The sequence below is a fragment of the Balaenoptera borealis genome (genome assembly GCF_965194805.1).
Source record: "Balaenoptera borealis genome assembly, chromosome: 5".
NCBI classification, from domain to species: domain Eukaryota; kingdom Metazoa; phylum Chordata; class Mammalia; order Artiodactyla; family Balaenopteridae; genus Balaenoptera; species Balaenoptera borealis.
In genome coordinates this window covers 136285692-136312539 of record NC_138862.1, presented here as the reverse complement: position 1 = coordinate 136312539, position 26848 = coordinate 136285692, and the positions used below count along the sequence as shown (strand labels likewise).

Below are 26848 nucleotides of genomic sequence, written 5' to 3'. Positions count from 1 at the left end.
TCTTTTAATACTGTTTTGAGCTTGATTGTTAACAGGGTTAAAACATTAAACCTGTTAAAACCTGTAAAACACCATCTTTCATTTGAAACTCTTGTTTAAAAATTCGAGATTCAGGGAAGACTACCTTTGAATTGGTAATAATACAATAGGTGTACTCAGGAAATTACTTCTTTTGTGTTTGCTGCCACCAAATGGCAAGTTAATATTACTACTATGTCTGTTACATTAATATGGTAGAAGACATAGTAAAAGTAATGCCCCTTGACTATTTTTTTGACAAGGTTAATTTTTTCATAAAGAGTTTTGACAAGAGGAGAAATAACAATTTTTAATATGTTTAGAACTGTAGTTAACCTTCTTCTGCCAGGTGGATAGGATGGTTTCTGTCTTCTTCTAACATACTGGAAAGGCATATTAGAACATAGCAATAATCACTATGAGAACAACGCTAAAACTGATGATTCTTTCAGACTAATAATAAATATCGTTGACAGAATACTTTTATACAGAGAACTTAATTCTGACATTTGATCTTTCTAAGTCAGTGCACCTGAGAATTAAGGCTCCAGAGTATTTTAGGCCTAATTTTATTTATTTGAAGACAAGCCATTTCACTAAAAATAACTGTTGTGATATGAGCCTGAAAAAATTATTATATATGAGTAAAAAAAGAGGAGTAACTCCAATGTTCAATCTTAGGAAATTGGTTAAATATAATACAGATGATAGTACTTTTGAATGTTATGTTACATAGTCATTGAAGGTGTTAAAGAGGAATATTCAAGAACATGAGTAAGGTCCACATTGTCAAGTGGAAGAAAATGGAGAGAAGCAAGTTACTAAATAGTATATTATCACAAATTTTTAGTACATATATAGAAAATAATTATCAGTGTTTATCTTTGGGAGATATTGTTATTTCTTAAATTTATGTATTTCTAAAATGACCATGTTTTTAATATTCAGAAATTATGTAGATTGAATATTTTATACTTTATAGACAGTTTCTTAGATTAAGATATGCCCGTGAAATTATTTGATAAATGTTATAGTAAATATATTTGGATAGTTTTTTGTTTTTTTAATTAATGAGAATGTCTTGTTGCTAGCAATTCTGAGAATCTAACCCCACTTTTTGAGTCTCTTCAGAGAATCCAGCAAGAAATCGTTCATATATAAAGAAAACCTTTTAAAAACTCTGTCTCATTACACAGATTAATAATTTTCTTTCTTTTTAAAAATAATTTTCTTTCTTGATAGAAGGGTAAAACTAAGTTCTGAATTAGTAAGATTTTTGAATATGATCTAGTAATTCAAAGTACTATATTGTAGCCCTTCATTTCTAGGGTCAGCATATTCTTGCTTTTGGTATTTGTTTTCTGCTACAGGCCTGATATTGGAATTGAAACAATACCACTACTGCTTCTACCAGAGGAAATAGTGTGGGAATTCCTATTATGCTAGGTGGTTTTCCCATAGTCTCTCTTGAGTAATAGAGGCAGCTCTTGTAATTTGTTAGTTTGTTGCTATTTACACATGGTTGTAACTTAAACTTCGCTTTTATATATAAGTGTATGTGAATAAATACTTAGTGTCAATGCAAATCCTGTGTTGTAGACATTCTGTTTGTAAGTGTGGTGGGCCCTGTATTCGTGCGAAACTTAGTATAGCAACTTACTTAATAATTCAAATAGATTTTCAGTGGAGGGGGCTTAAGAATCTAATAAGCTGTCACTCTGTTGGAGCTTGGAGAAGAGAATATTAAATAGCTGATGATGACAGTGCAGTTAGTTTTATTTTATGCTGAAACACTGATGTAGTACTGGACGTGTTCTTCCTTCTCTTGTCTGACTGGTGTCTCCCTGCTCCTAGCTCGTTTTCCTGTGTGTTCCATGTTTGTGATGTACACTGTAGACATGTCAGCCATTCACTGTAGACATGTCAGCCTGTCATCCCCAGGGAGCCTCACTATGAGAGTGACGCCTGTGTTGTTAGTGAAAGTAGTTTAAAAAGCTGCAGGTGTCAAACTGAAGGCACTAGTGAAGACAATATAAGCTAGTTTGATATCATTGGTATGGTTTGTTAGGCTTCTTATTTGAAATTCATGCATACTGAAAGATTGTGTAGAAAGGAAGAAACTATAGCCCAGTCATTGGCTTCTTTACCATTACCAAGTGGCAGCCTGCCATACTTTGTGATAAATAGTTTATGATGATTATCAAATGGTAATACCATTTGATATTAAGTAGACTTAATGCAATGTTGTTTCAAAACAAAAAAATCACCCTTATTAGCTTTTTGCTTTTTAGTAATTTATTAGTTACCTTTTTTTTTTTTTTTAGAAGAGGGTGATCAGAGAGGTGTTATTGGAAGCTGAAAATTTTTATCCATCTATATTCCGGTAGATGGGGAGCAGATTTTTGGGAAAGCATTATTAGGTTGTATTCTTCAACTTGGAATAATTTTGATGATGTCAAGTATTCATATTCTCTTTAGCAATTCTGAATTCTGAATGCATTAACCAATTGTGAATCTTTACCTGGCTTTTCAGGATTATCTACCAACTTATCATTTAAATAAAAATGAAACATAGGATGCCTCTCATTTGTTGTTACCTGGAATGGCCCTTGCTGAGTAGAATTCCACTGGAAATTCATCCCTCACACACCTTATTTCTGTTCTTTAGAAACTGTTTTCTAACCTCTGGCTCAGTAAAGGCCCTGGGTGAGTCTTGAATTTAGTCAAGCATTTGGGTAATGGGTGGGCAAGTCAGAAAAGGGAAAAATGTCAAACTTAAGGTAGTAAGAATAAGATTTGATTGGGAAAATGGTAACAAATAGCAGACACCATCAACATCATTTAGCCCATTTATTTTTTCTTTCCTGGTAATTTGTATTGGAGACCATGTAGAGTCACAAATTTATAAGTTGTAATTTTCATCTTTTACCACTGGATGGTGCTTTTGCATTGGTTTCTGCAAATTTTCTAACTTTACATAGGGAATCATTTTTAAATTCTTCGTAAAGAACCAGTGAAGTTAAGATAGCGGTATATACTGCTCTTATAGGTAGGTAAATTAAAACTAGTGAAACATAGTTGTAATCATTTGTGATCTAATACTCAGTTTAATTTTTAAAAAAAGATAATAAGTCTTTGTGTATGAAATGGTTAAGAGCTATACATGACTAGATTTTTTATATAATCTTCAATCTGCTACATTAGAACCGTCTTAGATGTTTTGATTTTTTAGGTGGTACTGTAATTTAAATGGCATCTAAATAAAACACAGTTTCTTAATTTGTAAAGTTAGAAAAAATTCAGAGAGCTCAGGCTTTAAAAATTGTCCTTGATCATTTTGTTTTTCTCTCCTATCCAGTAGCCACCCAAACGTCTTCATTGAAGCCTTTTTATTTCACAAATATTATATTCAAATTCTCTTCTGTTAGTTATCAAAGGACTTTTTGATCGTTATCCTGCTTGACTAAATTGAATGCTTGGGTCTGTAGAGTTTATTTGGGATTGTAACAAGGTTGTGGAAATCTCACTTCAAGGAAATAATAGTCTCGCATTAAAAGCATTCATGTATTTTAAAAAGCAAAGTAAGTACAGACAATAGAACATCAGTGTCTCCAAACACCTTTCTCTGAGGCCTTCTTTCTTCTGTCTAGTCTGTCATTACTATTTCCTTTTCTGTTCCTTGAAAGATTTTTTTATATAAAAATAAAGTTATAAAAATAAGCATTTAAATTACGCCTTCTTATAGTCTCCTCTTCACTGGTGATTTGATGCCTTTGAGGTGCGAATTTAGAGGCCAGCTTCAAGCCTTAACAGCCTTGGTCTGTGCTCAGTGCCCAGCTGTTGCAGGTTCTCCGGAGCTGCGGGTGATGGCTCTGCCTTCATGGGTCTGCTTCTTAACAGCAAGCCTTCCATCCAGGCAGTGTTCAGGTTTTGGTCCCAACACTTATTAATGTGAATTTTTGTCATTTAACCCGTGTAGGACATTTTTCTTTACCGTTAAATAGTGGTTGAGTTTAGCAAATCATGACTAAGGAATAGTGTTACTCAGAAAAAACCAAATATGTGAACATATGAAGGAATGAACAAATTATCCATAATCCTACCACTCATCTAACTAATCTCTCGATACTGTTGTTGCTTTTTTTAAAAAAAAATCCTTCTGATCTTCATTATTGAACATAATTAGAATCATATTGTGTGCAGTGGTGTGTTCCACTTAACATTTATGGGTATTGCCTCATGCTTTAAAAAATTCGGTTTTTAAATATCATTCAGTTTCACTGTATGATATATTCTAAATTTTAAATTATTGTTTAACACTTAGGTTGTTGTTAATGTTTTCTTATCAATGCTCCTTCAGTAAAATCTTGATATGTAAATTTTATAGGCTTCACATTTACTTCCTTATGTCTACTTTCTTGCAAGTAGAAATGCTAGTTTAAAAACTTTGAAAGATTTATCAGTGCTATTTGACAGCAGTTGGCAAAATTTATTTCCCCAGAAATGTCCTAATTTATTCCTCTTACCATCCTTTGTAGCCTCTGGCTTAGACTATTTCAGTAGCCTACTATTGTTTTCTCTGCCTTTAGTATCACCTCATTTTTAGGTCATCCTTCATACTACGTCCACATTGAGGCCTCTAAGATACAAATCTGATTATGTCAATTTTTGACTTACAATTTTTTAGTGGTCTCCCCACCATTCTGCAGTTAAAATGTGTATATGTCAGTGTGGCATTTAAGGCCCTTCATGGTTTGGCCCCTACCTAATTTTCCAGCCTTATTTTATGCAACCCTACTATATATTTTGTGGATAAGCAGGTAGAAAGGGAGCATTCTAGGCAGAGGGAACAGTGTAGACAGTGGCACAGCTGCATGAAATGATATGGTATATTACAATATTAACAAGTATATTTGCATTTGTGAAACTTAAAGACAAGGTAGTGGTGGGTGCCTTCAGTGTTGTGTTTTATTAAAATTTAGTTGACTAAATAAAAGCAGGCAAATAACATTTTATCTGTGATTTAGAGAAGTGACTTGTGGTATAGAAAATTGTTAATCAGGACTCTTGGTTACAAATGGCAGAAATCCCAACTCAAAGTGGCTTAAATGCAAAAGAAAACTGATTAGCCAGGCAGTAGGGATAGTCAGGCAGAGCTCCATCCAGGACTTGGTGACAGTGGAGTCCCCTCATCCCTTACCCTTTTAAAGCTGTATCCTTTTTTTCTCTTCTACAGGCAGTTCAGCTTACATTTCCTTACAGTCCCAAAAGAAGAAGAGAGTATTTTTCCCTGATATCCTCAGCAGGAAACTAAAACCTTGAGGAAAATCCTGCCTGGCTTTGATTTTATGTTCATCCCTGACCTAAACATGTGACTAGGAGTAGGGGGTGCTCTGGCCAGTCCTCGGTCTCTTGTATATCTTTGGACCAGATGCACTCCCTAAAGCAAGGGATTCTTGTGAAGGAACCCATGTCTGCTACAAGGATGGATAGAACTGGAAAAAGGAGAGCCAAGAGTTGAGAGACCAGTTAGGAGGTGGTTTTGATAATTCAGATGAGGACTGAAGTGGGTCTGAACTAGGTCCCTGTGGATGAAGAGAGTTCAGGAAGATTTTAGGTAGAATGCCTAAAACTTGGCAACTAACTAGAATTGGGAGATAAAGTAAGGGAAGTCTTCTAGATAATTCTTTTTGTGTACTACGTATATGACAGTGTCAATGCTGTTAACCAACCTGGGAATTTCAGCAGAAGAACCGTTTGGGGGAGTGGAGTAGAGATGGTATGTTGAATTTTGATATGCCGAGTCTGAGATAATACAGAACATGCAGGTAAAAGGGCCCATTGAGCATTTGGAAGTTGTGTTTGGAGGTTAGGACTGGAAATAAAGTCTTGGAAATATCACATAAATGATGACTCATATTATAGAAACAGATGAGATTGTCCAGGAAGAGATTGTAGACCAGGAGGAAGAAAAGTGGACTGAAAGGAAAGCCAATATTTAGGTATAGGGGGTGGAAGAAAAGCCAAATGAAAGGGACTACAAAAAAGGTTTAAAAAATAGATGAAAATTTTATGGAAATAGCAAGAAGAGAGTTTAATAAAGATCACTGGTGTCCAGTATTGTAGACTAGTTGAGAAAAATAAAGATTTTGCAGTTGGTTATCATTGGTGACCTTAGAGCAGTATCAGTTGAGTGGTGGTTGAGAATGGAGTCTGGCTGCAGTAGGGAGAAACAAGTAAAAATGGAGTAGTACAGGGGGGCAGAGTTTTCTGTAGGCTAAGAGAAAGGAACAGGGGCAGCAGTGAGGAGTAAATCAAAGTGATATAAGAAAGGAGTTGAAATTGATAGAGTAAGATCTGTTAAGGAGATGGAAATTTTTTTTTTAAATGTACTTTTTTTCCCTCTGTGCCTACAGGTTCCTCCCATCAGACTGCAGAGTCATTGAGGTTTGGTATCTGGCATGTAAGAAGTGTTTAGTAAATGAGTACTGAATGAATGAAAGATCAGAGGGAAAAAATGGAAAATAACTATCTTGGGGGTAAACCAGAAGAAAGTTGAAGGACTCCATCTTTGTTGTCCTCTTATTCTCTGAGGTAGAATGCCAACAGAATGAATGCTCTCCCAGCTTACTTACCTTACATCGCTGCTGTGAGGGACTAACGTGAGAACAGTTGTGAAGTGCTGGTACAAGTGGAAGGGAGTATTACTTTTCATTTCTGGCATCTTAGTTTTGAAAGGGACTTCGAGTCAGATGACAGTTCTCACCAACTCAGAAATCCCATTTACTTCCTTAACAACTGATTTAACTTCTTTTAGGTGTGTGATGTGTGGGAAGAGCCAGGCTTTGGAGACAGATGGGCCAGGGTAAGAATCCAGTTTTCTCCAGTTCTTAGCTGTGTGATTTCCAGTTTTAACTTGTCTAGCTCAGAATTTATCTGTGAAATGGAGTGTATTTTGCAGGTATGTTGTTACAAGTTAAGTACACATTAAGCGCCTAGAATCATCGTAAGTAGGTATTCAGGTGACCTGGGATATTCGTCCCTGCCCCATTATGAGCAGCCAACCTGTTCCATCTTCAGATAAAATGCTAGGTAAAAAAAGTACTATCTTATATTGAACCAGATTTTATCTTCCTGCTTGCTACTATTCATTGATCCTAGTTCTTATTTCCAGACCTATGCAGTTTGGTATCTCTTCGCAATGACAGCATTTCAGATACTTTAAAGCTGGCATATTCTCCCTGTCTCCAAACCCCTCAGCTTCACTGATCCACGATCATTCCTCGCTGCCTTCTTTGAATGTGTTCTGGTCTCATTACTCTAGGTGTGGTTTGACCTATGTCTAGTAGTGTTAGCCTTACTTTTCCTAGAAGAGAAAAGTGGGATTAACAGGAAACATTTTTGACATAAAACTTTGATTTTAATTGGTCAGAATTAAAGTGTAATTTTACAATTTTATATTCTAAAGTATACTATTCTCTTTTGTCAATAATATTCATAAAATGATCGCCTTTCATCTGTCTTAAGATAAATTATTGGCGACTGATTTTTTTTCCCTTTTAAAAATAAATCTCTAGAGTTCTCAGAGTATCTCATAATGGGGGGAAAACTAAACTATTGAAATAAAATGCCAAGATTTAATTTTTCTATATAGTAAATAGTATACTGTTAGTTGCCTACTCACTGGCCATTACCCACTTCCTTCCTTGCAGGCCCCCAGTTTTGTTTGGTTGCCCACCTCTATCTCACATGACTTGGAGGAGTCCCTGATAGTGTAAGCTAATCATGGTAATCCTGCTCTGCTTAGTAGTGAGCAAGGTCTGGTCACATATCAGGGAAAGTCAGTTTAGGTATTGGGTTCACCAAAAAGTTCGTTCAGGTTTTTCTATAACATCTTACAGGAAAACCCGAACGAACTTTTTGACCAACCCAACAGCTTCTGGGGAAGTCTTCTTTGTACCTAAAAAAGGAGACACGGAAGAAAACTCCCCCTTCTGCTGGACAGCAATATGTGTCTGATATGATGCCTTGAAGTATGGCAGGTATTATTTTGTGACTGTGAAGGTAATTATCCTAAGGTCCATGCTGAGTCTGACAGAAAAGCTGGAAGGAGCCCAGGTGTCTTACGTGATAGCGTTGAGTAACCAAATCAGTCACCTTGGAGCCCCCTTATTTCACTTCTTTTTGTTTATGATGATAAGACTCTATTGTTTAAACTAGTTTGGTGTAACGCGCTATTTTATTTTAGTTAAGGATAGCCCTGATATTAAAGAACAAACATATTTGATAATCTGTTGTGCAGAAAATTAGATACTTTGTGGAAGACCCATTAAGATGTAATGGGTCTCATAATTTTAAGATCACATTAGAACTATATTGGGGTCAAAGTTTCATAGGTATTCTTGCATTACTGAGTGTTCTAATTGTGAACAAAATAGACAAAAGGTTCCGTAATACAGTAACTGATAGCAGGTTTAACTACCAGTTTTTCAAGAATGAGCTTATCATCAGTTCTGACAGGGACCCTCTTCTTCCCACTCAGGAGGTTAAAAATTGACTACATCTAAAGGAATCGGCATTGTTTTATTCTGAAGTACTGAGGTAATATTAAGTTATAAGCAGGACGTTTTACAGATTTATCAAGAGCATGAACATCTATTTATGCAAAAAAATTCCATGACTGAAACACGTTAGAAACACCCTTTCCTTCTTTCAACAGTAGAAGCTGCTTTGTAAAATTTTAGATAGCACTCTTTAATAGAGGAAACTAAAGAATATGAAAAATGTTGAAAACTATCTGAGTCATCACTTGGATTTTAAAATAGTTACTTTTAGTGTTTTTGTCTCCACCCACCCTTCTGTGGTTTAGAAAGATGTGAATCATCTTCCTTAATATTTCCCAACGATAACTACTTTGAAATGGAAGTGGCGTATGCAGCCCCAATTTGTGTGTGAAACAGCTAGTGTGCACTTCAGCTACTGATCCTACTGCACTGGTGGGAAATCCCTGGATGGCTCACATAGTTATTGCTTATAAAGGTAAACATTGGGTAACCATAGCAACTTATTTTTAAATTGAAAATTTTCTCCCTTCAGCTTGTAAAGTACAGTAACTTAATACTACATTTACCCCAGTGTCACCACATTGTAGAAACCAGAATGAATTGCAACTACCCTTTCTTCAATCTTTTTTAAAGGCAGAAATTCAGCCTATTTAAAATAAAAATTTTATACTCTAAAACTTTGAAATATTGGGCCTAAGTTGTCTTCGAAACAGTTGCTGAAAGATTATTAATTATGCAAACAATGTTAATTATATTTCAGAAAATGTGTTTATCATGGGTCTGGTAAACATAAGTCATATGCCAGACATGCTGCTAGATAACATAAATTCCAGACAAAAATTATACTCATAAGAGATCAAATAGGATATTTTCCCAAATAACACGATATAAAAAACTTTAATTCAGTCTGGCCTTCAGTCTGAATGATGAAACTTTTGCTTAACTTTAAACTACTTGCTGAGGTAATCAAAATTATGAAGAAAATAATCTAACTTTAAAAAATACTGCTTAAATACAGTACTACATACTTCTTCTCCTTTCTTCCTTAGTTTTGGCATATTGGGTATGTTCTAGAAAACTACCTGTATTGTTATATTTGGCTTATTAAAATTTTTTTGCTTGCATACTTTTCAAAGGAAGTAGTTATTTTTCTCAAGACTGAAGTCTGAAAATAGTCATCTAAATATTGATTTAGACCTTAAGTTCTTATGTATAACTCTTGAATCTACACTCTTCCCAGAAAACCCATTCCATGTCCTGTCTTCGCTGAAACTCAGTGTTTTCATAAGTACGTCCTTCTCCGGAGGTCTTCTTAAGTGTAGCTGTTCCTTTTCTCACAGCCAGTTTATCTTGGGAAAATGTTACTAGTCTACCTACCTATAAAAACCTTCCTTATTTTGAGGCGCATGCCATCTGGTAGGTAATTCTTCTATTTCTGGAACATTGCTGTTGTCTGTCAAATCTCACTCCCCAGCACCTCTGGGCTGTAGCTGTTTTCCCATCATCTAGGTGATTTCATTTCTTCGTAGATGACATTTTGAACATTCTACTTAACAGTTCAACATCAGTGATCCTCTACCCTTAGCTCTAACCATGTACTCCAGTGAACACACCCCACAACGTGTCTTGTGTACTAAAACTACCTTTATTTCTGTATTTTTGTTACTATCCAGCTTAGAACCCATGACCCATTTCAACTGCTAAACACTTACTCCTACTCCTTTTCAACACTATCTTTTCTCTGCCACTTATTAACTTACCTATACATTGATCCTTTCCTCCTGTTTGAGAAGATAAAGATGCCCTCTTCATGACTCAGATAATTTTTCTACTTCCGTTCTAGATCTTCCCTTCTTTTTCTGCATCTGTACGATCTTCTTTCATTACTATTCCTTTTTTTTAATAAGTTCTTTTTTTTTTTTTTGGTTGCATTGGGTCTTCGTTGCTGTGTGCAGGCTTTCTCTAGCTTCAGCAAGCGGTGGCTACTCTTTGTTGTGGTGCATGGGCTTCTCATTGAGGTGGCTTCTCTTGTTGCAGAGCACAGGCTCTAGGCATGCGGGCTCAGTAGTTGCAGCACACGGGCTTCAGTCGTTGCGGCACGTGGGCTCAGTAGTTGTGGCACGTGGGCTCAGTAGTTATGCCTCATGGGCTCTAGAGTGCAGGCTCAGTAGTTGTGGCACATGCCTTAGTTGCTCTGTGGCATGTGGGATCTTCCCGGACCAGGAATTGAACCTTGTCCTCTACATTGGCAGGTGGATTCTTAACCACTGTGCCACCAGGGAAGTCCCTTCATCACTATTCTTTTTCAGTTATTCCCTTTTTTTTCTCTTTTTTTTACAATATTGTCTTCCAAACCATGAACATAGGTTATATTTTCATTTATTATGTCTTTTTTTTTTTTAAGATTATTTATTTGGCTGCATTGGATCTTCATTGCTGCACAGGCTTTCTCTAGTTGTGATGAGCGGGGGCTACTCTGTGTTGCGGTGTGTGGACTTCTCACTGCAGTGGCTTCTCTTGTTGCGGAGCATGGGCTCTAGGCATGTGGGCTCAGTAGTTGTGGTGCATGGGCTTTGTTGCTCTGCAGCATGTGGGATCTTCCCAGACCAGGGCTTGAATCCGTGTCCCCTGGGTTGACAGGTGGATTCTTAACCACTGCGCCACCAGGGAAGTCCCCTATTATGTCATTTTTAATTTCTTTTATCTCTGTTTTGTGATTTTCAGTTTACAAGTCTTTTACCTCCTTAGTTTATTTCTAAGTATTTTATTGTTTATGAAGTTTCCTTTTCAGATGGTTAATTCTTCATGTACAGAAATGCCACTGACTTTTGTTCAGTTTGTATCCTGCACTTTTACTGAATTCCTTAATTAGTTCTAACAGTTTTTTTGTGGAGTCTTAAGGGTTTTCTGCATAAGATCATGCAACATAAGATCTGCAAACAGGAATAGTTTTACTTCTTCCTTTCTGATTTGGATGCCATTTATTTCTTTTTCTTGCCTAACTGATCTGGCTAGGAATTCCAGTACTGTGTTAAATAGAAGTAGTAAGAGTGAGCATTCTTGCCATATTCCTGATCTTAGAGGAAAAGCATTGAATCTTTTCACCATTGAGTTTGTGGGCTTTTCATATATGGCTTGTATTATGTTAAGGTAGTTTCCTTCTATTCTTAGTTGGTTGCAAGTTTTTAATCATGAAAGGGTGTTGAATTTTGTCAAATGTTTTTTCTGTATCTATCAACATGATTGTGAGTTTTTAAAATCCTTCATTGAGTTAATGTTGTGCGTCACATTAATTGAATTTTGTGTGATGAACCATGACTGCATGCCAGAGTTAAGTCCCACTTGGTTATGGTGCATGATTCTATTAATGTGCTGTTGAATTTGGTTTACTAATATTTTGTTGAGGACTTTTGCATCTGTGTTCATCAGGAATATTGACACGTAATTTTCTTTTCTTGTAGTGTCTTTATCTGGCTTTGGTATCAGAGTAATTCTGGCTCATAAAATGAGTTTGGAAATTATTCTTCCTCTTTGGTTTTTTTGGGAAAAGTTTGAGAAGGACTGGCATTAATACTTTAAATGTTTGGTAGAATTCACAAGTAGAGCCCTCTGGTCCTGAGTTTTCTTTATTGGGAGGTTTTGATTACTGATTCAGTCTCTTTACTAGTTATAGGTCTGCTCAGATTTCCTATTCATGATTCAGTCTTGGTTGGTAGTATGTTTCTAAGTATTCATCCATTTATTCTGAGTTGCCCAATTTGTTGGCATATAATTGTTTATAGTAGTCTCATATTCTTTTTTCCTCCTGTGGCATCAGTTGTAATATTTCCTCTTCCATTTCTGATTTTACTTATTTGAGTTCTCTTTTTTTCTTAGTCTTGCTGAAGATATGTCAGTTTTATCTTTTCAAAAAACCAAGTCTTAGTTTTGTTGATTTCATTTCTATTGTTTTTATGTTCTCTATTTTATTTCTGCTCTAATCTTACATTACTTCCTTCCTTTCGCTACCTTTGGCTTTTCTCTGTTCTTTTTCTAGTTCTTTAGAAGCAAATTTAGGTTGTTTTGAGATCTTTCCTTTTTAATGTAGGTTCATTGCTAGAAACTTCCCTCTTCGTGCTTTTGCTACATCTCATGAGTTCTGGTATGTTTTGTTTTCGTTTTTGTCTCAAGATATTTTCTGATTTCCCTTTTGATACCTTCTTTGACCCACTGGTTGTTCAGGAATGTGTTTAACTTCCACATTTTCACGACTTCCCTGGTGGTGCAGTGGTTAAGAATCCACCTGCCATTGCAGGGGACAGGGGTTCGATCCCTGGTCCGGGAAGATCCCACATGCCACGGAGCAACTAAGCCCATGTGCTGCAACTACTGAGCCTTTGCTCTAGAGCCTGCGTGCCACAACTACTGAAGCCCGCAAACCTAGAGCCTGTGCTCCGCAATGAGAGAAGCCACTACAATGAGAAACCCACACACTGCAATGAAGAGTAGGCCCTGCTCGCCGCAAATAGAGAAAGCCCACACTCAGCAGTGAAGACCCAATGCAGCCATAAATAAACAAACAAATGCAAACAAATAAAGTAAAAAAAAATTTTTTCCCCTACATTTTCCAGCATTCCCTTCTGCTGTGGATTATTAGTTTCTTCTTAAATTTGGTAAAATATACTTTGTGGACTAAGATGTCATCTGTCCTGGAGAATGTTCTGTGTTTGTTTGAGAAGAAAGTATATTCTGCTGCTGTTGTGTGGAATGTTCTGTATATGTCTGTTAGGTCAGCGGTCCCCAACCTTTTTGGCACCAGGGACTGGTATCGTGGAAGCCAATTTTTCCATGGACCCGGGGGCGGGGTGGGATGGCTCAGGTGGTAATGCGAACCATGGGGAGTGGCAGATGAGCTTCATTTGCTCGCCCGCCACTCACCTCCTGCTGTGCTGCCTGGTTCCTAACAGGCCATAGACCAATACTGGGCCGCAGACCGATACCGGGCTGCAGCCCAGGGGTTGGGGACCCCTGGGTTAGGTTTATAACAGTCTATTTTAAGCCAATAACTTTAACCTCGTACAAAAACTGTACACTTCTTTGCTCCTATGCTTTGTTATTGATGTCACAATTTATATATTTTTATATTGTGAATCATTAATATTTTATAGTTAGTTGTTTTTAATAATTTTGTCTTCTATACTAGAATTAAAACTTATTTACGTACTGCCATTACAGTATAACAGTATTCTGTATTTGTTTATATATTTACCTTTACCAGCACATTTTATACTTTCATCTGTGTTCATGTTGCTTTTTAGCATCCATTCATTCCAACTTGAAGAAAAGCCTTTAGCATTTCTTGTGAAGCAGGTCTAGTGCTGATGAATTCCTTCAGCTTTTGTTTATCTGGAAAAGTCCTCATCTCTCCTTCATTTTTGAAGGACAGTTTTGCCACCTGTATTATTCTTGGTTGGCAGTTTTTGTCTTTCACCACTTTGAATATACCATCCCACTCCCTTTGGGCCTGCAAAGTTTCTGCTGAGCTATCCCATGCAGTCTTATCGGGATTCCCTTGCATATGACAAGTCACTTTTCTCTTGCTGCTCTAACTGTTGACAGTTTGATTTTAATGTGTCTTGGTGTGGATTTCTTTGAGCGTATTTTTTGGGGACCCTGTTGGGCTTCCTGGATGTCTTATTTCCTTCCCTAGATTTGGGGAGTTTTTGGCTATTATTTCTTTGAGTAAGTTTTCTGGCCCTTTTCTCTGTCTTTTCCTGGGACTCCCATAATGTGTATATTGGTCTATTTGATGGTGTCCCATCAGTTCCGTAAGCTTTCTTCATGCTTTTCATTCTTTTTTCTTTTTGTTCCACTGGATAATTTAAAATAATCTGTCTTTAAGTTCACTGATTCTTTCTTCTGTGTGACCTACTCTGATGTGGAGTCCCTCTTTTGAATTTTTCAGTTCAGTTATTGTATTCTTCACTTCCAAGATTTCTGTTGGGTTCTTTTTAAATTTTTCTATTTGTTGGAATTTTTACTTTGTCCACATATTGTTCTCTTGATCTCAGTGAGCATTTTTATTACCATTATTTTGGATTCCTTGCCAGGTAATTCATGTACCTCCCTTTCATTTGGGTCACTTACTGGAGCTTTATCTTGTTCTTTTGTTTGGATTATGTTTCCCAGTTTCTTCATTTTCTTTGACTCCTTGTGTTGGTATCTATACTTATAGAAAAAACAGACACCTCACCCTATCTTCATGGACTGGTTTCATACAGGGGAAGATCCCAACCACTCAGCCTGGCCAGAGATTCTGGGGCTGTCTCAAAGCTTAGTACTAGTCCAAAACTGCCATCTTTATTCTTAGCAACCCCCAGGCAACTACAGTGTGCAGGATCTTGTCAGCACTCTGAGACAGTTGAGACAGAAGCCAGTCCCTCTGATGGCACCTGGAAAAGTTGGAACATTGGGCACACAGTCCAATTATTTCCCTCTCCAGGGTGAAGCTGGGATCTGTGGGTTTTCCCTCACTTATTCTGTGCTGAGCCGGCATGGAGCGTGGTAGGAGGTAATGGTGAGTCCTTGCATGCTAATCCAAACTACTGTCTTTGTTCTCAGTGGCCCCCAAGCAGTTGGAGTATGTCAGGTCCCATCAGTGCTCTAAGAGACAGAAGCCATGTCCTTGGTCAGCCCCCAGAAAAGTTGGAACATTAGCCACATGGTCCAGCTCTTACCCTCCCCAGGGGAAAACTGGGACCTGGGTTTTTTGCATCTGCTTACACTGCACTGAGCTGGGGGGAGGGGCTCTGGTGAATGCTTCCAAAGGGGTAGACCAAACTGCCTTCTTTGTTCTTAGCTGCCACCAGGTATCTAGAGTATGTCAGAACCCATCAGCACTCTGAGACAGGCAAGAAAGAAGCCAGTTCCTCCCGCAGCAACCCCAAGATTGGATGTTAAACGTACAGTTTAGTCCTTTACTCCCCTCCCCAAGGAGAAGTTTGTTGCTGGGGGTTTATTGCCGATTGTATGGCACTGCACCAGGGGTAGGAATTATAGCAAAAGGGTGTCTCAGATTTTACTACAGGCTTCAGTGTGGTTGGTTTTGCACAGTCCTGGGGTGTGGAAGCCCCTCAGCTGGTTTCTGGATTTCACAAAGGGAACAAGTCCATGTATTTTTCGTGAATTAGCTTGTGCATGGCTTCTTGTTCACCAGCTTGCTGACATCACTTTCCCTATGTCTTTCCTTTTTGAAAATCAAGTTCTTTAACCTTCACCATGTTTATCTTGACCTTTACCTTTTTCCCTTAACCCTTTTTGGGTTAAATATTGCCTAATTTATTTTTTTTTCTCACAGTCAAACTTATGGAAAACAACGTAATCAATGGTTGCTACCACCACCTTTGGTACTTCCCTTTCATGAATCAGCCTACTGTTATCAGAAAAGGGACACAAACTCATAAAATGTTAGAACTGAAAACAACTATAAAAACTACTTGATCAGTTCCATTTCCTTCGATAGTAAAATAAAGGTACCTAAAGAAAGAAAGTAATATGCTGACAGATAGCTAGCCAATTTTTGTTAACTTAAACTTAATGAACTCTGTGTGGAACCCTAATGTAATGTATGTGAAGAGGCCTCTGCATAATGAAGAAAATGGCACCTATAAAGTTCATGTACTTTGTTCACAAGAAAATATGTTACTGCCTTCAAGCCAGGGTTAATACTGTGATAAAATTAGGGAGGTGTTTATATGTTTTGAGAGAAGAGACAAAGAAAAAAGAAAGAACTAGTGAGCCATTCAAGTTAAGACAGAAATATTTAGGAAACATCAACTAAGGCCATTATCTCCTAATGTGGTTATTTTACTGTAGAACAGTCTAACAACGTATATTCACATTAGTGACTCTGAACCATCATAAAAATCTAAACTATGTTCTTTTCCTTTAGACAGTAATGTAGATAGTATATTTAAGTCAGTCCTTACAGATTTAAGCCAGTGTTATACAACATGATAGTCACTAGCTGAATGTGGCTGGCTACTGTAACTGAGGAACTTAATTCTTAATTTTGTCTAATTGTCTTAGTTATTGCAAAACTTTTAAGTATGTTTGGAACAACTTGAGCACATGTATTGTAAATTTTATGAAATCTGAATAGAAATCAGTTATTTCCAATGAAAATTTAATGTTTGCATTGAGATATGCTGTAACTAAAATACACAACAAATTTTGAAGACTTAATGTTTTTTTTTTTTTTTTAGAAATTCATGTTCTTTTTTTTTTTATTTATTTATTTATTATATTTATTTATGACTGTGTTGGGTCTTCGTTTCTGTGCGAGGGCTTTCTCTAGTTGCGGCAAGTGGGGACCACTCTTCATCGCAGTGCGCGGGCCTCTCACCATCGCGGCCTCTCTTGTTGCGGAGCACAGGCTCCAGACGCGCAGGCTCAGTAATTGTGGCTCACGGGCCCAGTTGCTCCGTGGCATGTGGGATCCTCCCAGACCAGGGCTCGAACCCGTGTCCCCTGCATTGGCAGGCAGATTCTCAACCACTGCGCCACCAGGGAAGCCCTGAAGACTTAATTTTAAAAGTAAAGTATCTGGTAACTATGTTGATTACAAGCTGATACAATATTTTGGATATATTTGATAACACAAAGTATTGTTATAATTAATTTTACCGGTTTCACCATTTTAAAATGTGTTTACTAGAAAATTTAAGTTGCCTATGTGGCTCACTTTATATTTCTTTTTCTATTAGATGGCACTTATTTACACTTTGGGTAGCTAAACCATTATTCTTGCATTATAAATAGTTTTAGTGTTAAATAGTTTTAGCGTTTCAACGTTTTTCTCACAAATGTGATCAAGAATAAGTTTTGATATTAAATGTTCTAGCTAGTAGACCATTGGTTTCTTTGAGAAAGCACCCTTCCAGTAAATTAAAGGTGGAAAAATTAACAACAATGAAGTTTATAGATAGCTTTATAAAGGACATCATTTTTTTTATGGAGTGGGCAATTAGACGGTATCTTTACATACCAATTACAATTAATAAATTCATATGCTGCACTCTTACCAGTGACTGATTAGTGGCAGGTATAGTCTATATCTCTTATTTAAGTCTTCTATATATACTGCCTTTTATTGTCTTTTGTATTCTTACCTTGTTAATTATTTTTGTGTATGATGTAGTACCTCATTTAGGCCATAGAAGGCCTTTTTCCCCCCAACTTTATTTAGGTATAATTGACAAGTAAAGATTGTGTATATTTAAGGTGTACAGCATGACAATTTGATATACATATACCTTATGAAATGGTTACTACAATCAAACTAAACGTGTTATTTAGCAAATCCATCACTTCACATAGTCATCATTTTTTTCTTTTGTGATAGGAACACAAGATCTACTCTCAGCAAATTCAAAATATACATACAGTGTTGTTAACTATAGTCACCATGCTATATGTTAGATCCCCAGAACTTATTCATCTTAAAACTGAAAGTTTGTACCCTTTGACTAACATCTCCCCTTTTCCCCCACCCTCAAGCCCCTGGCAACCTCCATTCTACCCTCTGCTTCTATGAGTTCACTTTTAAAGATTTCACATATAAATGGAATCATACAATATTTTTCTGTGTCTGGCTTATTTCACTTACTGTAATATCCTTCAGATTCATCCATGTTGTTGGAAATGGCACAGTTTCCTTCATTTTTGTAACTGAATAATATTCCATTGTATGTATGTGTGTGTATGTGTGTATATATATATACACACACACACACACATATATATACACATATATATATATATATATATACACACACACACATACACATACACACACACCATATTTTCTTTATCCATTCATCTGTCAATAGACACTTAGGTTGTTTCCATATCTTGGCTTTGTGAATAATGATGCAATGAACACAGGAGTACAGACATCTCTTTGAGATACTGGCTTAATTTCCTTTGGATATATACCTAGAAGTGAGATTGCGGGATCTTGTGCTAGTTTTATATTTAATTTTTTGAGGAACCTCCATACTGGTTTTCATAGTAGCTGTACCAATCTCCATTCCCACCAACAGTGTACAAGGGTTTCCTTTTCTCCATGTACTCACCAACACTTGTTGTCCCATCTTTTTGATGCTAGCTGTCCTAAAAGGTATGAAGTGAAATCTCATTTTGGTTTTGCTTTGCATTACCCTAAAGATTAGTGATGTTGAGCACCTTTTGTTGTTGTCATGTACCTATTGGTCATTCATATGTCTTCTTTAGAAAAATACCTACTTAGGTTTTTGCCCATTTTAAAAATCAGGTTATTTGGTTTTGGGGTTTTTTTGTGGGTGTTTTTGTTTGTGTTTGTTTTTGCTGTTGAGTTGTATGAGCCCTTATATATCTTGGATATTAACCCCTTATCAGATATATGGATTGCAGATATTTTCTCCCATTCTGTAGGTTGTCTTTTCAATTTGCTGATGGTTTGCTTTGCTGTGCAGAAGCTTCTTAGTTGGATGTAGTCCCACTTGTTTTTCTTTGCTTTTGTTGCCTGTGTTTTTGGTGTCATATCCAAAAAATCACTAGGTTGCATAAGGTCTTTGAAGGTGAAGGTGGTATATGACATTTTGTGATCTCTTGGTGTGGTGTGCATAGTGGAGTGGAAATAGTAATAGTAATAGTAATAGTAAGTATTTGTTGAATCAGTTGCTATTGTAATTTTGGTGCATGCTTTAAGAATAAGGTATTCTTGCCAAAAGGTTTTTAGATTATTTCAATGTACTGGAGAAGGATTGAACCAAATCTTACCATTCTTTAGGAACTTATTTATTTATTTATTTATTTGGCTGTGTTGGGTCTTCGTTTCTGCGCGAGGGCTTCCTCTAGCTGCGGCAAGCGGGGGCCACTCTTCATCGCGGTGCGCGGGCCTCTCACTATCGTGGCCTCTCTTGTTGCAGAGCACAGGCTCCAGACGCACAGGCTCAGCAGTTGTGGCTCACGGGCCCAGCTGCTCCGCGGCATGTGGGATCCTCCCAGACCAGGGCTCGAACCCGTGTCCCCTGCACCAGCAGGCAGATTCTCAACCACTGTGCCACCAGGGAAGACCTAGGAACTTTTTTATACTCACCTAGAATTAGGCAGCTTTGGGATTGTTAACACTTCATTTTCAAATCATGAGAGTATATGCTAAGATACAGACTTTGGATTAAGATTTGAAACCAACTTTGAGCTTGAAGGGACCTTAGATAAGATACAACAAATCATATTCCCCATTTTATAAATTTGGAAACTGAAGGAGGCCCAAATTGCTTGAACTCTAGTAAGCACTAGTTTCCTAACTCAGAAACCTGGTAGTTGTTGTGATTACCACCTTCTCCCTCACTCCTACATCCAGTTTGTTAGCATGTCCTATAAATCCTGTTTCTAAAATAGATCTGTCTCTCCATTTACATGCCCAGCATCCTAGCTCAGATTACTCATTCTTTTGGTTTCCTGCAGTGGTCCCCTAACTAGTCCTTTGGCTTCCATTCTTCTACTTCATTCCATTCTCTACACCGAAGCCACATAATCTTTTTAAAGCAAATCATGATGACTACCTTGTTTTAAAAGTTTTAATGACTTTTCAATCACTTAATCAAAAATACAAACTATATAACTTGGTTGACAAAGCCCTGTGTCATCTGAGTTTGCTGTTCCTCTAGCTGCATCTGCCATTGTCCCTCATGATTGCTTGCTCCAGCCACGTGGACCTTCCTTTAGTTCTTTACCCTCCAAAATTTCTTTTCCTTCTACAGTTTCTCACAGTTTGCAGTTATGTAATATTTATTTGTGTGTAAGCTTCATTAGTGTGTAAGCTTCATTAGAACAAGGATTGACTGTTTGTTCATAATTTTGTTTCCTCGACCTAGCAGAAAGCCTGGCACATAGTAGATGATGAATAAATACATATGAATGGATGAGTCATTGACTGACTGTTACCGAGCGTCCGTTTCCCATGTATAAATTGTAGAGTAGTACCCGCCAGTAGTGATTGAGGATTCAACGAGAATATGTGTGATAAATATTTGTTTCCTTTTCCCTCTGCTGATTTTCCTTTGCTTACCCAGGGTAATAGTGGATTGTTCTTCAAGCTATTTTCTGGTCAGTTATTGTTTCTATTAAATTTGTTGTGGCTAGCATTTATAATTCATTTCATTTATTGAAAATGTAAGTGGCTATATTGTCCTAGAGTATGAATAGTAGGAGAACAGGGCTGGAAGGGTATATGCCCACTGATTGATGATTAAAGGAAGAGCAACATTCTCACTTAGAGTTAGGTTCAGCTCCATGTGAAGAGACTGAAAATCACAGTAACTTAAATGAGGCAGAACTTATTTCTCTCTAACATGAAAGTCAGGAAGTAGGCAGTCCAGGACTTTTATGGCAGTTCTGTTCCACAAAGTCCTCAGGGACCCAGATCCCCTCTAGCCTAGACTCTGGTCCTTATTTGGTTTTAGATGGTGGCCAGTCATCCATGTTCCAGGAAGCAGAATGGATATGCCATTTGTCCTTTTAGGAAGTTTTCTGGAAGCCACATAACACCTCTACTTAAAATGCTGGTTAGAACTTTGTCCTGTGGCTCCTCACTGCAAGGGAGGCTGGGAAGTATCGTCTTTGTCCTGTGGGACTCTGTACTTACCTAAAAACTTCAATGTTCTAGTTGAATGGAAAATGGCAAGAATGGATGCAGAGTATAGGTCTTTGCAAAGAACACATCACATTAATAATGTGTTAATGTTTTAACACTATGTAGTATATAGTAATATTATAATAATGAAAGGGTTAATAATTATTGTTATGCTGGTAGGGTGAAACCAGTTGAGATCCTAAGGCAACATTGATGGTCATTTTGGAAGTATGATAGGTAAACATTAAAAAAATGATCTAGTTGATAAATACATTACACATAGAGAATTAAATCTGATCTCTTATAAGGATTTTGAATTCATCATTTTAAAAACATATAGTGACATTTTTGTGGTGGCTGTACTAATCACAGGGAAATCTGACCAGTAGCCTAGAGAGCAGCTGTTTCTTGATCCCCCCCTTTCCTTGCACCCCCATTTGCTTTTAAATCTGTTCATAAGACTTTTTCTAGAGTATATGGACTGATGAGGCATGTAACTCAGGATTGTTCAGGATCCTTGAACTATGAGAAATGTTTCTGAAACATGATTTGAACTCACTTATCCCGCAAGCTTTTTATTTTTTAATACTCAGAGACTAGTTTGGCACAGAGTAGCCACTTAGCATACCCTAAATAAGATATTTTATTCTATAGTAATCAATCTGGAGTTCACAGATTCGTAAGAGATAAGACAAGCTTTGGGTTGACTCTCTATGCAGAAAGGAAAAATCATTTGTGTCAAAAAAAGAAATTCTGTTGTAACAAAATTGGGAGCCTAAAAATAATCTTTCAGGATGTTTTTTATCAGTAAAATGAAGGTTTTAAACCATCTTTTCCATTAAGAGACTCTGTGTGAAGAGTAGGAGTAAGCTTTTGATAGGGTACATTTTAGCATAAAGAATGGAAGGATTATCAAGTTGTCAGGGTTGAAATTGTTGGCCTATTAAAAAATTAATCAAATTTGGCCTAAAAAGTAAATGCCTCAAGAAAAAACCACATCCCCTTGCCATTGTTCAGCTGAAAAAAGAAGCAACAACAACAAAAACTTAAGTTGTGTGAATTTAAATTTGCACAATTATTGTCAATAATTTTTCATCACGGGTACTTTCTCCATTCCTAATTTCTTAAATACTTATTTACCTGTGTCCTTTTCCTCTAAGATGTGAGTTCCTTGAAACTAGGGGGCCTGTCTTATTCAGGAGGAGATATAAAACAGTGTTATATGATGCTGTTAACTTATATATAGTATTTCAGTATTTTTTTATAATTTAATATATTATGGGCCAGTCCTTTTTACCCTTTCCCTAGACTGTAAAATACAATGAATGTGGAGGAATGCCAAACCCTGTAGTCTTACTTCTTGCCTAAGTTTACGGCTCCCTCCCCCAGTAACACTTAATAAACACTGGAGTGTAAAGACAAGCTTCTAAAGTCTCTCTAGAGGCCTGAAAAGGGCGGGGACTTAGTAACTGAATGGGATCTCCAGACACCAGTCTGAATCACCTCACCAGTAGGGGGAGGTTTTCAGTAGCCCTCTTTTTCACTCTGTGTCTTCACAATGGATATCTTTCAACTCTCCTAAATATCTGTAATAATAATATTATCTTTATTTTAAACTTCACTATTAATAACACTATAAAGTAGATTCTGTTCAGTTCTTTAATAGATGTTGAAATGATTCATGGGAAAGTTAAATAACTTGCTCAAGGTCACACAGTTAGATTTGTTAGGGAAGCCCGATTAGATTAGTTTGGCTACAAAGCCTATCTTCTCAAACACTGTGCTGTTACTGTATGTCTCCTAGGTAAAAATCTCTGGAGATTATTACTCTTGGAAGTCTAAGAAATTTAGACTCAGGGAATTTAAGTAGTTTGCCCAGGGACACAGCTAATAAATAATGTAATCAGAATTTGAACTCCAGGTAGGCTGACTCCTGAGCCCGTAGTGTTAGCTGTCATTCAGCATCATTGTTTTATATGCTGTCAACTTACGTTGAATACATTTAAGTTGCTTTCCCACTAGAGGCACGAAACTCATTCTGTTGCACTTTAAAGCCTCCCGTGTTTACAGGTTAAAGCATATGAATCCTCCCCCCATTGTATTTTGTAATTTTGCTACTCTATTCCAGAGTTCTTGTGACATAATATAATTTATTTCAATGAAATTATTTACAGATGGAAAAAATTGGAAGGAAAAAATATGTGTATAACACAGCCCCTGCCTTCAAAGAGCTTGCTTTCTGGTTGGGAAAAACCTAAGTATGGAAGTTGACCTAGAACAGGAAAACAGGATGTACCTGCTTAAGTCTTAAGTAGGTGAACTTATACACTGGATACTTTAGAACAAGTTAAAATTGTCCATATAAAAAGAGATTTTGTTTGGGGGTGTGGGCAGAACCCTGACAGTGACAGTAGAATATAGGATATTGTTACTAAAGTGGTTTCGTTTTCAAATACTTCAGACATCAAGGTGATAGTTTTTATTTAGCCCTGTGGTGACAGTTAACATCATTTTTGAATGTCAAAATATTTGCATGTCTTTAACTTGGCTTAAAACCATTTATATATTTTAAAATAACCGAATTTTTAGCATAGTATCTTGGTACAGTTATGTTAAGGTTACAGGTTTTTTCATAAACTGATACCTAGTGGCTTTTGTTGTTAAATTCTGGCACTCTTATTTATCTATATCATGCTGGTTTTTTTGTTTTCGTTTTTTGGTAAGTCAACTGGCTTAAACGTGTGAGGTAACACTAGCCCTGAAGTACCTATTTTAAAATAACTTGTTTGGGAATATTATCGCGGTAAATAGTATGTTCCTTTGTTACCTAAACTTTTCTCAATCATTATACATTGTTTGTCTTTTAAAATCACTTTTACAGTCTATTTTGCAATTATTGGTCGCAAAGCTCTCAGGAGAGTGTGTGCGTACAATCAGTGGAAGCAGAGTAGATTAGAAAGAGCATGTGTTTGTAATTAGGTACAACTTTATTAATTTGCCTAACTTTGGATATAATATTTAATTTCTAAGTCTGTTTTTTTCTTCTATACTATGGCAGTGTAGCAAGGTCACTGTGAGTATTAAATGAGAATGTATAGCACCTAGCACATCACAAATGTTCAAGAATAACTATTATGTTTATTAATAAGAATTCTGGTTGATAGAAGAAGGAACAAAGATTGAGGAGGTCATGGTATTTTCTTAGTAGTTTTCCTGTGGGGAAATATCCCCATCCTTGAGTAAGCAGAGAAGCAGGGAGGAAACAGAGAAAGCCAACAATAAATTGGTTGTTTTTGACACTTATTTGTAGCTTGGGATAATTAATTTTATAGGAAAGGAGAAGATTCTTTGCTTTGTGTTACCCTGTGCCTTTTCACTACCAAAGACTTGAAACAATAGTTTTACATAGCTATTTAACAGATTTAAGGCTTTATTTCACATCTAGATGGGAAGATAGAATTATTTCTTTTGTGAAATTCAAGTGATCAATAGAATTTTACAATTATAATTTCTAAAATATGAAATTTTTATTTTTTCCCTTTCAAAATATGACTTGGTTGATTAAATTCGACAACTTAGAAATTGTTAGTAAATCTTAAATTTCTTTTGTTTAAACTTTGTGCATTCTTGAAAATAACATCTAGTAGATTAAAAATGGTCTTGGTAAAATAAGAAAAAGAAAACGTTAGGTTCATGGTATTTATATTCTCATAAAATGCTTCTTTATCTCTAGTTCTCTTCTGTGGATTCACTACAGACATTATCACTGCAGCTGTCACTATAGGGTTAAACATTTGCTGTATTGTAACATATGAAAGCAGTTAAGCTGTTTGGAATTGTTTACTTGCTAAAACCAGTGTTAGTCAGCAGAGGCAGTACACCAGATTTCCTTGTGGCTTTTCGTGGAAAATGTTAAAAGCGCACTCATTTTTCAGTTACAGAGTTTTTTAGTTTGATCTGGATTAGTCACAGAACTGGCATGAACCTTCTCATTGTGAAGGCTGTCCAAATGCACTGTTTTTTTTCTCCTGCTAGAGGAAGTTGCATCCTGAGCAGTAGCTCAGCTCTCTGGTAAGTGTAACATGTGAGCATTACTAGGCATTTCATTCTGCGGTTCTGCAGTCTTTGCTCTTCAGACTGTTGCTCAGTTGAAATGCTACTGTGGCGCCGATCCTGAGGTTCTCTATTTTTTAAGGACCTACTCATTTGGAGGTGTCAGTGGCATTTTGAGAGATCATCTGAAGAACAGGAAAGCATCTGAAATCGACTGAAAAGCGTAACTAGCGGTTTTCACAGTGGAAGGAAACTATACTGGCACAGAGGCAGATGATTGAATAAAGTAGTTGGCTCAAAGAAGATGCACAGTCTGCTGTTTCTTCCTCTGAATGAAGACTCTTTAATGGAAGCTGTATTCATGTGGAGATCAAAGAAAACACTGGAATGATAAACTACTGGGGTTTTTTTCCCTTCTCTTTTTTAAAAATGAAAAGCCTGAAGCAGTAATTTGAGCTCAGATGCCTTCTCAGCCTGCCTCTTCCATTTGGATTCTCCGCTAACACCATTTCTGCCTGGTGCCTGTGTCCTTTTGCTGGAGTAGCTACAGACCACTGCCTGATGGAGGAGGAATGAACGCTCTGCCTTGCCTATGCTGTCGATGGGAATAAAGCTAACTGTGTTTCTTATATGGAATATCTGGATTAATCAAGCCATATTCTAGTACCAAGAGTCCTATTGTCTCTTGTGGTCTGACTCATCGCATGTAAATGTACTGCAGCTTTGCTATTAATGCAGAGTGTTTTTTTTTTTTTTTTTTTTCTTTCTCAAACACAGAAAGAATTGTCAACCTCTGAGCAACATTTTGAGAATTTGTATTGAGCTCTAGATGTATTTTTTTTCTGGATAGTATCAGCATTAAACCAGTGAAGCTGAAGAAATGAAGACAAATTAGAAGTGGAAACAGAACAATGAGATTTTATTTTTTATTTTCAATTATAAGCAAGCCAGCTACTGGTAACTATATGACCTTGCAGGCAAGAGCGGGTACAGCTGCGATCTTCTCTGTCACAGCAGTTGTTTCTCATCTTATTCTGCAGCGTGTGTTGATGTCACCCAGACAGTGATCTTTTTATGCAAGTAAATTTCTGTGAAACAGAGGGATATGACTGTTTTGGTAGGGGAAAAATATTTTTAAATGAGCTCGTCCTGGACTCAGTTTTAGTTATTGACATGTTGATGTCAAATTTCTTTTGAGTTTTACAGTAACCCAACAGAAAATAACAATTGTTTTCTTAGTAAGTTACAAGTATGTAGTTATAATTTATAATTTTAAACTTCACTTTTTCCGATAGTATTTATTAACTTTAAAAAACCAGCTGCGCTGTTCAGAGAATGATTCTAAGTGTTGTACAGAAGAGGAGGAAAAACTACTTGTACTCTTCCAACTGTGACTTTTATCACATAGCTTAGAATTCAGTTTTTTAAAAGAGCGAATGAGTCGAGTGTGTATTGTTGTTTTGGAGGAGGTAGAAGATGAGTCTCCTGCGTTCATTTCTAAATTGCCACAGGAAAATAAGTCCCTACATTCTCCACCTTTGGGAAGTGTGTTGGT

General features: G+C 36.8%; 1 protein-coding gene across 8 annotated transcripts in view; it reads left to right on the top strand.

Annotated features, from left to right (window-relative positions):
• The window catches only part of ANKRD28 (ankyrin repeat domain 28), a 176079-nt gene that overhangs the window by 36199 nt on the left and 113032 nt on the right, over positions 1-26848 (top strand). For 3 of the 8 annotated variants that reach the window (XM_082392642.1, XM_082392641.1, XM_082392646.1), the window contains exon 1: positions 25334-26846. The exons of 2 other annotated variants lie outside the window; for them this stretch is intronic. In XM_082392642.1, the coding sequence (XP_082248768.1) occupies positions 26730-26846 (117 nt within the window). In that variant the 5' untranslated portion in view covers positions 25334-26729. Of the gene's footprint in view, positions 1-6835; positions 6884-25333; positions 26847-26848 lie in introns of those variants that run through there. 3 more of the 8 variants (XM_082392643.1, XM_082392640.1, XM_082392647.1) reach the window with 3 other exon arrangements.